The sequence below is a fragment of the Leptodactylus fuscus genome, chromosome 1 (genome assembly GCF_031893055.1).
Source record: "Leptodactylus fuscus isolate aLepFus1 chromosome 1, aLepFus1.hap2, whole genome shotgun sequence".
In the NCBI taxonomy this organism is placed as follows: domain Eukaryota; kingdom Metazoa; phylum Chordata; class Amphibia; order Anura; family Leptodactylidae; genus Leptodactylus; species Leptodactylus fuscus.
Genome location: NC_134265.1, coordinates 330660401 through 330674149, shown reverse-complemented (window position 1 = coordinate 330674149; position 13749 = coordinate 330660401). Strand labels below are relative to the sequence as shown.

Below are 13749 nucleotides of genomic sequence, written 5' to 3'. Positions count from 1 at the left end.
TGTTCTGTCTCAGATTTTAGAACTTGCCACACTAAACGATATTGGCAAAGTGAGTACCAACAGTCTTTCTGTATATCGTGGACTTTTTTTCTATCGATGATAAACTACCTTTTATTTACCAGAATATTCATTTATCTGCGGTCCTTCAACCAGTGACAAAAATGGGGCTCCAGTGTCCCCCATATGTATGGCACAGAAGGTTGTGCCGCTTCATTTTATTCCTCCTTTAAATGTATGACTATGTTGACTACTGGGTGTCACCGTTATTCCAAATTATTTCAATGATGACTAGATCTTGGATTTATGTCTGCAACCATTATGAAATCCTTCTGACATCTTGGTGTTGTCTTTACAGTGCGTGGAAGAAATTCTGGGTTACCTTAAATCCTGTTTCAGCCGTGAACCAGTGATGGCGACTATCTGTGTTCAGCAGGTGAGTATAAAGATACTTGTAACACTGGCAAGACATTCAGGTTAATAGGGCTGAGCTGCAATACCAAGCACAGCCCTTATGATATGGATGGCTAACCAGCCAGTCAATGGAGGTCTCGGGAGTCTAAACCCCCCACTGATTCCTAAGGATAAGTTCTCAGTATGTAGGTCCACGAAAAGCGCTTTAATTATTGATAGTGTGACCCTCATACCTGCAAAAGGTTGTGCACCTATGTATTATATGGAGCTTGGTTGTGCAAGTCTTTTAAAGAACTTATTGTATTTATCTAACAAATGAGTCTTAGTTAATTTCTAAACTTTTTTTTTTTTTTTGCATTTGTTTTTTTCAGCTATTAAAGACCCTTTTTGGGACTAACTTGGCATCACAATTCGAGGCTTTATGTTCTAATCCTGGTAAATCACAAGGCAAGGCTCAGCGCCTGGGCTCCTCTAACCTGCGACCTGGCTTGTACCATTACTGCTTCATGGCGCCCTATACACACTTCACTCAGGCATTGGCAGATGCCAGCCTAAGAAATATGGTACAAGCTGACCAAGAGCAGGACACATCGGGGTAAGATGTCATCCAGCGATACCGCATCTCTCTTTATAGTCTCCTCCATACACAAATGACCTGTACGATTTCCCTCTTCCAGGTGGTTTGATGTTCTCCAGAAAGTTTCTTCGCAGCTGAAGAACAGCATTACCAATGTTACTAAGCATCGTGCAGACAAGGTAATCTTTGTGATCGTGTCTTTACCACAAGGTCAATGGTCCCAATTTCACGCTCACAGAAAGCAAAAATCACTGGTGACCTCCATGTACACGTAAGAACAGTACCCCATGTGGAGAGGGCAGGGGGATGACATTAGTCACTGCTGAATTTTCTGTATTTTACTGCAAATTAGCTAAATAATAATAATATAATAATAACTTTATATAACGCCCACATATTCCGCAGCACTTTACAAATCGGAGGGTACATGTGCAGACAGTATTAGCTGTATCAGACAATAGGAGCGAGGGCCCTGCTCACAAGAGCTTACAATCTATGAACTCTCCTTCAATGGGTCTGTATGGTTTGGTTAATATCCCTAGTCATGTTTCAGGGCTCTTTAATGTATCAGACATTGACTGACAGGGTAGCTACTTCTGAAGAAAATGTAACTTGCCTACTTTCCACAGAGACAGACTGTGTGCACCAGCTGGATATCCACAGGGGGGTTTTGCTGTTGTTGTTGTATTTTTAATTAGAATTATCAAAATAAGTGCAATACAGAAGTAAAGAAAGGGATATGGGTGTATAAGCCATCATCAATACGGATGGGGCAAATGAAGAAAGTTGTGAACCTCTCACTATAGAAGTGATCAAAATTGGTTAATTCAAAGCATCTGACCATCAGACGCCCCTCGGTGGGCATGACCACACCCTAAAATGCTCATATGCAGGGCAACAAACATTCAGCCCTATGCACATGGTTAAGGGGATATTGTCACTCCTTAGGGAGAGACCACCATATAGGTGTGTGGAGACTTGTTAAGCCTTTAGCACTCCACTTTGCAAGGAACTATGGGAAGAATATGCAAATCTGCCTTCCATGATGTAATTAGGAAGACAGTTGCTGCCTCAGTATTGCAAACCAATAGAGGGCGCTCACTGGAATGTGCAAGCCTGTCTTATGATACCACAGGCTGGGGTATACTTAGTCTGCACACTCACCATGTGCATGAGGTCTGAGTCACTCTTGATGGAGGGTCCGATGCTCTGTTGTGTTCCAGTGAATATAGAGTAGGTCCTATCCTGCTTTGTAGCATTGGATCAGAATGTCCTTTGGTGGTGGTCCGCACTCAGATCACCGTCCGATGTCATCACTTCCTGCTATGAAATCGCTCCCCACTTGCACACTCCGTCATGTACATGGAGCCTTACTCTAGCTTCAGTAAGGAACTGCCAGGCTCTGGATTTACAAGTTCCAGGTAAGTATCAAGATAACTGCTTGTTGTTTTTTTTTTTTGTTGTTGTTTTTTTTTTTTTTTTTTGGGGGGGGGGGGGGGGGGTGTTTGTTTTTATTGTGGCTATGGACAATGTTAGGATAGGGCTATCTGGAAAGGCTATGCCAGCAGTCCATAATGACTTTTGGATAGTTTAGTGTCCAAATAGTCTGTGACAGGTTCCCTTCTAAGTCTGAATTTCCATTAATTTATGGACAGTTGACTCCTTACACTATGTCCACGATGTTAAGATCGGATCATATCCATATAGGATGTGTGTCCAGCACCAAGACACAGGAATAAAAACTTGAGTTTTATTCCATCAATTAAAATCTATGGGGGTTCAATGGAAAACCTGCCTTGTATGAAAAAAAAAATAAAAATCGAGACATACCATGAAACGCATAAGCAGTCACCACTGTAAGCTAAGTTTTTTAATTAATGGAATAAAACCCGCTTTGCTGTACACACACCATTCTCTTATTGATCAGCCATGGAGTCCATCGGATTGTCCGTGCACTTTTGTGCTACACAAGCCCAAGTGTTGCCATGACTAGTTTCTCTGACTAGATGCGCTTTATCAATATGTTTTTTTTTATTTTGTACATTTTCTTTTGCAGAACACCATCCACAATCACATCCGCCTGTTTGAGCCGCTGGTTATTAAAGCCCTGAAGCAGTACACCACTACTACATCTGTGCAGCTGCAGAGACAAGTCCTCGATCTGCTAGCCCAACTGGTTCAGCTACGAGTCAACTACTGCCTGTTGGATTCTGACCAGGTAATGCTTCATTGTGGCCATGTATCCAGCAGACTATGGGTGGCCTAAGTTAGTTTACGTTTGTAGTTAAACATGGTATTGAAAACAGACAGTCCTATAAATAATGTGTGCTCCTCCTATGTATGAGAAGAACTTATTGGCCTAAATCACCGTTCTAAGACAATCCGCAACCGCATTAGAAATAATTCTTACCTAGAGATGTTTCTCATTGGGCTCATCTCTGGTGCTCTCGTGTTGTGAACCTAGAGCTGCAGATTCACTGTACATAGGCCCGAGGCTAAAGAGACACCGCGCTTGCTAGTCGTATATGAGGGAGGATCCATATATCATACCTCACACATACCCTCTTACATGGTGCTGTGATATGTTTAAAGGTGCATAGTTCCTTTTAGACCAGGGCCCCATGGACTGGCGACGCTGTGGGAAAAATCGCGGCGTTGTACAGTGCAGGCAAAGTGGATCCCCACTTTGCGGAAAAGATTGCAGCGCGGACACGCCGCGATTTGCAAAGCTGTTGCGGCTTTGCAAACCACAATGTGTCAATTATATCTACCGAAACGCCGGCGGCTTTCCCATAGATATAATAAGAGAAAGGCCTCAGAGGAAAACTCTGTGAACTTTCTCTTAAAAGCGCTGTGGAAAGAACTGCAATGTGTTCATGGAGCGGTTCTTCCCGCAGCGCTTTAGTGCTGCAGATATGGCCCGTGGAGCCTTAGCCTTAAAGAGGATTACTCACTGCCTCATGTGAGCAAGTAGATTAGAGATCGCCATCCCCAAAGTGCCATAGAAGTGAATGGAGTGTTGACCAAGCTTACACACACGTTTGTTCTTCACATGGGTTACTTGCTGACCTCCCTTGTCCAGATTGCTAGGAGACCCCGCAGTTTGACTCTAATCTATATCAAACACTTGTTTTCTTATCTAGATGATAGGATTTTAAGAGATTTGAATATCAGATCTGGACCATGACACAATGGAAGAAGGTTGCCTGATCTGATGTCTCATGTTATCTTTCACATTATGTGGATAGGTGCATGTGCTTCAGGGTTCACATTGCTTCCCTATGGGAAGAAAGCAAGACCGCTGAGGAGATGTGATTCTCCGTGCAATTGCCTGATGGTAAATGTGACCCCTGGCATTCATGCAGATGTTACTCTGACCCCACCACCTACCTAAACATTTGTAATGGCTATATGCACTCCTTCATGGCAGCGGTATTCTCTAATAGTAACGTCTTTCTGCAGGGTAATCCCATCTGACACACTGCAAAAATAGTTCAGGTCCGGCTGAGTTCAGCACCATCAAGCATCTGGGGATTTACTAAAATGACTTTAATGGGCAATTTTGTGATATTCAAGATATATCTTCTCTTTACGTTGTTTCCATAATTGTTCTTGCCTTTAGGTCTTTATAGGTTTTGTGCTGAAGCAGTTTGAGTACATTGAAGTGGGTCAGTTCAGGTAAGTTCCCCTGTACTATGTATCAAGTTTGTTATATTTATAATGCTGATAATATCCTTTTTAACCTAAGTGTTTTCCGTTAACAAAACAGGGAATCGGAAGCCATCATTCCTAATGTGTTCTTCTTCCTGGTACTGTTGTCCTATGAGCGCTACCATTCCAAGCAGATCATTGGCATTCCTAAAATTATCCAGCTGTGTGATGGTATCATGGCCAGTGGGAGGAAAGCTGTGACCCATGGTAGGGAGATATGTGCATACGTTACTATGCGGCACCCATCTAATACGCCAGTATTCACACATTTATTTCCATAACTTCCTAAGTGCATATGGATTACGTATGTCTCTGTCTCTCGTAGCTATTCCAGCACTACAGCCCATAGTCCATGACCTCTTTGTATTAAGGGGAGCAAATAAAGCAGATGCAGGGAAAGAACTGGAGACTCAGAAAGAAGTTGTGGTGTCCATGCTACTCCGACTCATCCAGTATCATCAGGTGAGGAAGCGCCAGCCATTATGTCTTCAAAAACCATATCCAAGCAATATGAAATAAAAGCTTTGCTATTGCTTATTCCAAGTTCTGGCTAACCAACTTATACACATCCCTGAGTTAGTCCATACACATCAGGTGATAGTTGGCTTTACCCACCAATCTCGCTGGGGCTGGTTGACCATCTAATGCAGACCTGGGCAATGTGCAGCCCACGGGCCACACCCGGCACTCTGACTGCTTCTATCCGGCCCGCAGAGCTAGTGGAAGTTTGTTCAAGGACCTGTGATGATGTAATCACTGCCTATCACCAGGATAGGCTATGATTCGTTAGTGGGTGGAGCCACACAGGACTGTGTGCTTTCTGCAAGCTGCCGGCAGTGGGGGCTGCTGGATGATAACAAGAGAAGAGACAGCATGAGTGAGCAAGAGGGGGGACTAGGGGCAGATGTAGGGGGGCAGTTAAACTGAAGGCACATGGAGGGGAGACATTAAACTAAGGGGCAGGTGGAGGGTGACATTAAACTGGGGCAGCTGTTGGAGGATAGTAAACCATGGGGGGTAGCTGGAGGGGGACATGTCTGCCTCTAGCTGTCCCCAGTTTAATGTCCCCTCTAGTTTCTGCTAGTTTATACTGGGCACCAGGATAGGGACTTAATATTGTGGGACATTTGAAGGGAAATGTTATAATATGGGGGGGTATAATGTTAGGGTGACTGTAGGAGGATTTTACTTTGTGGGGCACATGGGAAAAATGAGAATGGGCGGAGTCAGCAGAGAAGTGGGTGGAGCTAAATTTGCTGCGGCGCGCATGGCCCTCTAGAACCGCTACAATTTTTCATGTTGCCCCCTGGGAAAATTAATTGCCCACCCCTGATCTAATGTGTATGGGGTCCTCTAGTCTCTCGTTGATGGCAGATGTCATGGGAGGCCAGGACTGAGTGACTATAATAGGCAGCTTCCTCTCTGTCCATCCATAACTTGTGCATGCGTACATGTTTATGGAGGAATTGGGACAGAAGGGGGTGCTGTGTCTCCTTATGGAGACTTGCCCTTGCAGGCTACTTTTCGGTTCAGTCTTACAGACCATATATATTTGCTAAGAATTCTGGGAAAGGAATATACAAATAAGTTCTCCGTAGTGGAAACTTGATCTAGCGCCACCTTTTGGAACTTGGTAGATACAGCTTTACACTTGTGCGACAAGCCTTATGTTGAATTATTTTCTTGATCGAATGTAGAATTTGTTTTTTTTAGGTCCTGGAGATGTTCATCTTGGTGTTGCAGCAGTGCCACAAAGAGAATGAAGATAAGTGGAAGAGGCTGTCTCGCCAGATAGCTGACGTTATCTTACCCATGTTGGCAAAGCAACAGGTATGTGTTAGTACGGCACAGTTTTCATGACTTCTGTGTGTTTTCTTGTGTGACCTCTTCTTTTTGTCTCCTAGATGCACATTGACTCCCACGAGGCTCTGGGGGTGTTAAATAGCTTATTTGAAACCTTGGCACCTTCGTCTTTACGTCCCGTGGACATGTTATTGAGGAGTATGTTCGTCATTCCTTACACTATGGTGAGTAGAGCGAGGTGATGTCATAGCTGTGATGTAATACTAGTCAGTAGATGGCAGTGCTATGATTTGTGGCTCATCTTGTACATTGGTATCACACAGGCCTCGGTCAGCACCGTCCAGCTATGGATATCTGGAATCTTGGCAATTCTCCGTGTCCTCATCTCGCAGTCTACAGAGGACATTGTATTGTCCCGGATCCAGGAGCTGTCCTTCTCGCCTCTCCTCATATCATGCCAGAATATAGCTCGGTTAAGAGACAAGGACAATAACCATCAAAACTCACAGGAGGACACTGAGCAGAACCAGGTCAAGGTTCCTCCTGAGGAAACCTTTTCAAGGTAAATGTTACTATTTGGTTATGAGTACATAAAGAAGTTCTCGCCCAGGTGATGGGATAAGGTGGACATTTATACTGTAGGCGGGTCTGCACTTTAAGGTGATTTAATGGCAGATTTAGCTTTTTGATATGTTATCAGTATGGCCATGTTCACGTCACATTAATCCCTTCATTAAAGGGGGTTTCTGGGCTCCAACACTGTTTTATGGCCACAGGCCTATCAGCTGTTTCAGGCATGAGATCCTACTACAGTATACAGGGCCAGAAGCAACTCTACTCCTATTCAGTAATGGGTGCAAAGCTGCTCTACCCTGGCACCGCACACCTATACAGTGGACAGGGCTGGAACTCTGTGCCTATTAGGCACATAGGCAGCCGGGTCAGCCGATCGGACTCCCACAGATCAAATACTAATGGCTCGTCCTGTGGATAAGACTTCACTTTGGAAAATAGGGTTGAGCTGGAAAACCCCTTTAACATAGTCGGTAAAGCTCTCGGGGTATATACCTTAGGGTTCCATTCACCAGACAGCGGGCAGAAGTGTCCTCTTTAGCCTGCCTCTTATTACTGTTCCAAAAAGCGTAGTCAACGACACCTACATATGCCGCATAGTACACAGTTTAATATCTTTGTATGGGGGTCTTAAGTGATGTGCACATTTGGGTGTCAGATTAGTGGCATACGTTGGATTTATTTCTGTCAATGTTTCTGACATTTATACATTTCTCGGTAGGCTTTAACGTAATGTGAACAGGCTAAAGAGACACCGCGCTTGCTAGTCCTATATGAGGGGGGATCCAGATATCATACCTCACACATAGCCTCTTACACGGTGCTGTGATATGTTTAAAGGTGCATTGGTCCTTTTAGGAAACGCCGCGATCTGCCTGCAGCCCGAACCTTATATTGCGTGATCTATAAGTTACATGCATGTATTATGGGCCATTCTTACCCCCACCTTTATTCATTACCATTTGGAATTCATCCTACTATGTAATGCAATTTGCTCCACTGCACTGGTTTTTTTGGGGGGTGTTGCTGTAAGTAATTGTGAGTAGATCTCTCAAAATGGTCCATCTCTAAGTACATGCAAGGGTGGCGTCGCTCTGCTTTTATACAAATGGGAGTAAGGCAGATTCTGAATGCAGCTCTTGTTGTGAATGGAGTATAAAATGCTGAAAGAACACCGTTTGTGGTTTCGTATGCGTTCCCATTGTTCCGAATTGTAAGACCAATAAGTGCCCATCAGCACAATACAGGTGGCATCAGTACCCCCTGACCTATTGCTCTGTAGATTGACATGTTTTCATGATCTAGATGGAGGACATTCAGTGCAATTCCTGCATTTAGACGCTCCTCAGTTTCCTGTACTGTGGGTGAGGGGAGCAGATTTCTGACACATCAGAGGATAATTTCTTTTGCTTCCCTCACATTAGTAAACTGCATGGGTCCCTGTATACCTGTGTGCCGCCATCTGTCTAACCAATGAACATATTGCTCACACATCTGCGTTTAGCTCCGAGACCTCTCCTCATGATCTGCGCTGTATAGTGTAAAATCCATCACCCCTCTAACTCAGCGACCAAGTCACGTCGGTAATATTAAACACCTTCCTGCTTCTATTGTTATACCTGATACCCCATTAGTGAACGGTTTTAATAATCTGGCATTTTTTAACATTACTTTTTACTGCTTAAATACGGTCAACGAATCTAAAGCAGAAGAGAGCGCTCAGATCGCAGGAGAGTGCTGCCCAGGAATATTCCTCATTGTAATCGGACCCCCGACGGATCGCATTATAGTCAATGGAGTCCGCCAAGCTTTAGTGGACTGCCTCTCCATTGATTAGGTCCCACCTACAGACCCCCACCTACAGACCCCCACCTACAGACCCGCAATGGCTGAGAAGCCAGCATTAATCTTAACCCAGCATGTTTAATTTCCCGACAGCGCCAACACAGGTGAGATTTAGTATTGCACACCGCCCATTCAAATCAATGGAGTGCCTGAGTAATGCCAAGCAAAACATGTCCGCCACAGGCAAAGACGTTCTTTGTAGCCTCTCTCCCCTCCAGACAAGAGCTGAGGATCCTGAACATATCACGTAAGAACTATACTGATAGGAGACGGTCCTTGTGTGAATTTCTTCTCTCAATTTTCAGTAGGGCGATACATGTGACACATGAGCACATGCTGCTTATTTAAAGGGCTGTCTAGTTTTTTGCATATCCGATTAGGAATTTCTGAATTATAGAGGGGCTTTAAAGAGATCCCCCCCCCCCCCATCAAATATGATATCCATTGTATAGGTCATAAAGATTGAGCAATACCACCACCTACTGTTCATGTTGTATAATAATGTACATGTCCACATAATTGACTTGCTGTGGGTGGACGTACACGCTCAGTCACTCTTCCCACAGCCAGCCAATAGAAATAAAGGTAAACCTCTTCGGTATATGATAGTATATTTCCTTTAGGGGTTGCGAGAAGGGACGGTTAGCTGCCAGAGGAGAAGACGACTAATAACAGCTGTACCGTGGGGGACACGGGGAAGCAAATAAAACCTGAAAAATGTCTTATTTTGCTAGAAACGCTGAAGATTCTGACTGCTCATGTTCCTATTTATTATGTACATGTACCTTATTGACCTGGTGGTCATTTTTCTCTTTTTCAGGTTCCTGTTGCAGCTGGTGGGGATCCTCCTGGAGGACATAGTGCACAAGGAGCTGAAGGTGGACCTGAGTGAACAGCAACATACGTTCTACTGCCAGCAGCTGGGGACGCTACTCATGTGCCTGGTCCATATCTTCAAATCTGGTAAATACATCTTTACTTTGTTTTAGTCCAGATTCTTACAACACTCCCTACTTTTCTTTTCTGACATGAGTAAAGTACTCTGAAGAGACGGGAAAACTTACTGGTAGCTGCTGCAGCAGTCTCTGCTTGCCACAGCCCCTCCTCCTCTTTCCATAGACTTCTATAGGAAGCTGAAATCTGATACCTTAGTGAGCTGGAGGAGATATATGAGCCATATGAGAGGGAAAAATATTTTTACATTATTTTCAACGCCTCATATTTGTATGGACCAAAGAAGAGATTCTGTTTCCCTATCTGTAGGCCACTGTCTTAGGTAACCCCATCATGGAAGATCGTAATAGAGCAGTACTGACGTGAGTAAAGCACTCTGGAGAGATGGGAAAACTTACTGGTAGCTGCTGCAGCAGTCTCTGCTTGCCACAGCCCCTCCTCCTCCTCTCTATAGACTTCTATAGGAAGCTGCAATCCAATACCTCTGTGACTTGCAGGAGATAAATGAGCCGGATAAGAGGGAAAATAGATATATTTTGTAGGTGTTAGTCCCATTTGAGGTGGTAAAGGCTTGCAGTTCTCTTTCCAACCATTAGATGGAGATAAAGCACCATAGAAGCTTCTTTGCAAATTTGCCAAATTAAGATTTGTTTCACATTTCCTGAGACAGAGAAAAGATTTTAAAGGGGTTTTCTGGGATTTTAAAGTTAATGGGCTATGTAGAATAGATCAGTGGGGGTCCCAGTCTCATCATCTCCACTGATCAGCTGTTTTAATGGGGTTGTGGTGCTTTGGCAACTGCTGCGTCCCCACAGATCCATGTTTTTTTATAGTAGTGACTGTCTGGTATTAAACTTAGTCCGATTCACACAAAGCTGTTAAATTCTGTTTTGGGTTACTCGCCATCCAGTAATGCCACCAGTATAGCAGCCATATGTCACCCGATCAGCTTTGTCACTTGTATTACTATTTAAGAGAGAGCTTGGTAGGTTTTCCACTCCTAGATATGGGAAAGCTGGGTGACAACCTGTCTGGAAGCTGTAATGGCTGCCATATTGGATGTCACAAAACTTGGCTTGGAAATAACAGCTTAACAAGAAGACACTATTCAGATAACCGGGACACTTGCACAAATCTGCTGTGTGTGAACATCCTGTAAGTCTGACTCTCGTGTGTTACTCCTTACTAGGAACGTTCCGAAGAATCACAAATGCAGCTACAAGATTGTTCAAGGGGAGCGGCGACAATGGCACCTTCTACACGTTGGAGAGCCTCAGTGACCTGGTGGAGTCCATGTTTCCCACCCATCCTTCTCTAGTTCTTCTCTGGTGTCAGTTTCTGCTGCTGATTGACTACACGAACTACAACTGGTGGTCAGAAGTCCACCAGACCATGAAGTAAGACGTCTTTTTGTACCTTTTCTTACGGTCTGAAGCTCCTATTGGATTAGATAAGAATCAGTATATTGATTTAAAGGGGCTGAGCATGATCAGATCTGCTGTTTGCTTTTACGTTCTGCGTACACAGCGCCACACTAGTCTGTTGAACATACTTGGAATTGCAGCTTTTTTTTGTTTTTTTTTAAATGTAGATTGTGAGCCCACGTAGGGTTCACAAAGTCCATTTTTTCCCTATCAGTATGTCTTTGGAGTATGGGATGGAAATCCACGCAAACACGGGGAGAAAATACAAACTCCTTGCAGATGGTTTTTTTGCCCTTGCCGGGATTCGAACCAAGGACTCCAGCGCTGCAAGGCTGCAGTGCTAACCACTGAGCCACCGTGTGGCCCCATAGCTTATTTCTTTTCAAGTGAATGAACCTGACCTACTATGTTAAACTGTCAGATATATCCGCTCACTGTATAGCCGTTCTGGGGGTTATCTGTTCTCCTTACTCACATAAATGCAATCATAAAGGGGCACTCCGCTTCCACACTCCTTTCCAACTCGCCTATCACACCAGGTTACACAGGAGGGAAGCGCCCTTTTACACTTATGCTGCCACCACTCGCCACTTACAGTAAGACGTGACACCATTATACCCCCTCCATGCATAACTAGCATACAACAGGGATCCACGGCCAGCAATAGTCACTCTTAGGACAACAAAAGACAGAATAAGACAAATACATGCAAACGGTGTAAAATAAGAGGATCCCTTACAGACTTGGTAGTGGAGAGCCAAAGAAAGAGACAGGGACAGAAGCAGAATCTGGTCCCTGGAGATCCTGAGTGTTAGTCCCCACAGATCTTCATTTGATGACGTGTCCTAAGGACAGATTAATTAGTTAGCCCTAGAGACCCACTTTAAAGATGTCTTACCAGACAAGAGGAGACGTAAGTAAGGATTAGAGATGAGCGAACACTGTTCGGATCAGCCGATCCGAACAGCACGCTCCCATAGAAATGAATGGAAGCACCTGGCACACGCTTAACCCTCCGCGCGCCGGCCGCTTCCATTCAATTCTATGGGAGCGTGCTGTTCGGAACGGCTGTTCTGAACAGTGTTCGCTCATCTTTAGTAAGGATACATCTGTATATAGGGCTCCTAGCTCCACTCACATTGGTATTCAGTAGCCCTAGACAGCCAAGATCTTGTGTACATACTATGGCAACTTGGCACCAGAGTCTTGTAGATTAGGAAGTCCTAGAAATCATTCACGTAGCCGGTTTCTTAGAAAAATCTTCCATGTTCTTGAAGTTGCGTTCAGTCCATTACACATCATTATGCCCTTGTTGTGTATTTTCCACATTGCGTGTCCTTTTATGATTACTTTCCCTAATAACACAAACAGCGTGCGTATATGCCATAATTATTGAGCGCCCATTGAATGCCCCCTCTGGTTGGCGTAGGAGGAGAGGCCGCTGCTCACAAATCTAATATGACACGCTCCTTCATAAGTACCGTATTTGTTCCTACACAGCCATCACGCACAGTACAATGTGTTCCACCAATTTCTACATAATTACTTGTCCCCATGTAATTAATTGAGAAGCCTAACGAGTTATTAACTTTTTTTGCTGCCATGGTTACCACCTTTCACCTAATGTGAAGCAAGCTACCCAGACTGCAGCCTCTGGATTATAATTTGGCATTTTCTGGAGTTGTCTTTATTAACTACGTCCTTATTATTCATTGCTTTCAGTTGTTGTTCTCAAGTTTGTGGGTTGTTTTTTTTTTATTTTTTATTTTTTTGTAAAATTTGACAAACATCTTTAGGCTTTGTTCAGATTAAAAAATTTTATGAGTCTTTTATCAGATCAGTTTACTAGAAGAAAAAAATATTATTATTATTATTATTACCGTATATACTCGAGTATAAGCCGACTTTTCCAGCACATGCTGAAAAAGCTCTCCTCGGCTTATACACGAGTCAGGGTCCACAGAAAACTGGAAGGGGGAGGTCCTTTAGTGCTACTGCTCTGTGATTGGCATGTCTTGAGGTCACGACTGTGATGTCATCAAAGGTCCTGTAGCCACTGGTATGTAACATCTGCAGATAAGGTTGAGTCTAAATCCTAGTAGCTCCGCCCACACCAGAGTCCGATCACATGGTCATGACATCATCAGAGCTCCTTTAGCACACTAGGATTTAGCATCTACCCTGCAGATGAGTGGCCAGGATTCATTGTGTCTTATGGAAGATGTCTATTGTATGGAGGAGAGGAAGCTACAGTAAAGTGACACACACAGGGACCTTCCTTTAGTTACTCTGCCTATTAATGTCAGGCATTTGGGGTTATTACCATATTTTTCGGACTATAAGACGCACTGGACTATAAAACTAAGGTTTTAGAGGAGGAAAATAGGGAAAAAAAATTTTGAAGCAAAAACTGGTAAAATATTTAATATATGGGAGTTGTAGTTTTGCAAC

The 13749-nt window shown here is 43.8% G+C and overlaps 1 protein-coding gene across 1 annotated transcript in view; it reads left to right on the top strand.

Annotated features, from left to right (window-relative positions):
- HTT (huntingtin) overlaps window positions 1-13749 on the top strand; it is a 119886-nt gene that overhangs the window by 67491 nt on the left and 38646 nt on the right. The window contains exons 29-41 of the mRNA XM_075261015.1: window positions 1-49; window positions 356-433; window positions 783-1006; window positions 1089-1167; window positions 3045-3206; window positions 4611-4666; window positions 4758-4906; window positions 5025-5161; window positions 6413-6529; window positions 6604-6726; window positions 6826-7064; window positions 9741-9883; window positions 11064-11271. The exon at window positions 1-49 is cut by the window's left edge and continues 62 nt beyond it. Coding sequence (XP_075117116.1) covers window positions 1-49; window positions 356-433; window positions 783-1006; window positions 1089-1167; window positions 3045-3206; window positions 4611-4666; window positions 4758-4906; window positions 5025-5161; window positions 6413-6529; window positions 6604-6726; window positions 6826-7064; window positions 9741-9883; window positions 11064-11271 — 1764 coding nt within the window. The remainder of the gene's footprint in view (window positions 50-355; window positions 434-782; window positions 1007-1088; window positions 1168-3044; window positions 3207-4610; window positions 4667-4757; window positions 4907-5024; window positions 5162-6412; window positions 6530-6603; window positions 6727-6825; window positions 7065-9740; window positions 9884-11063; window positions 11272-13749) is intronic.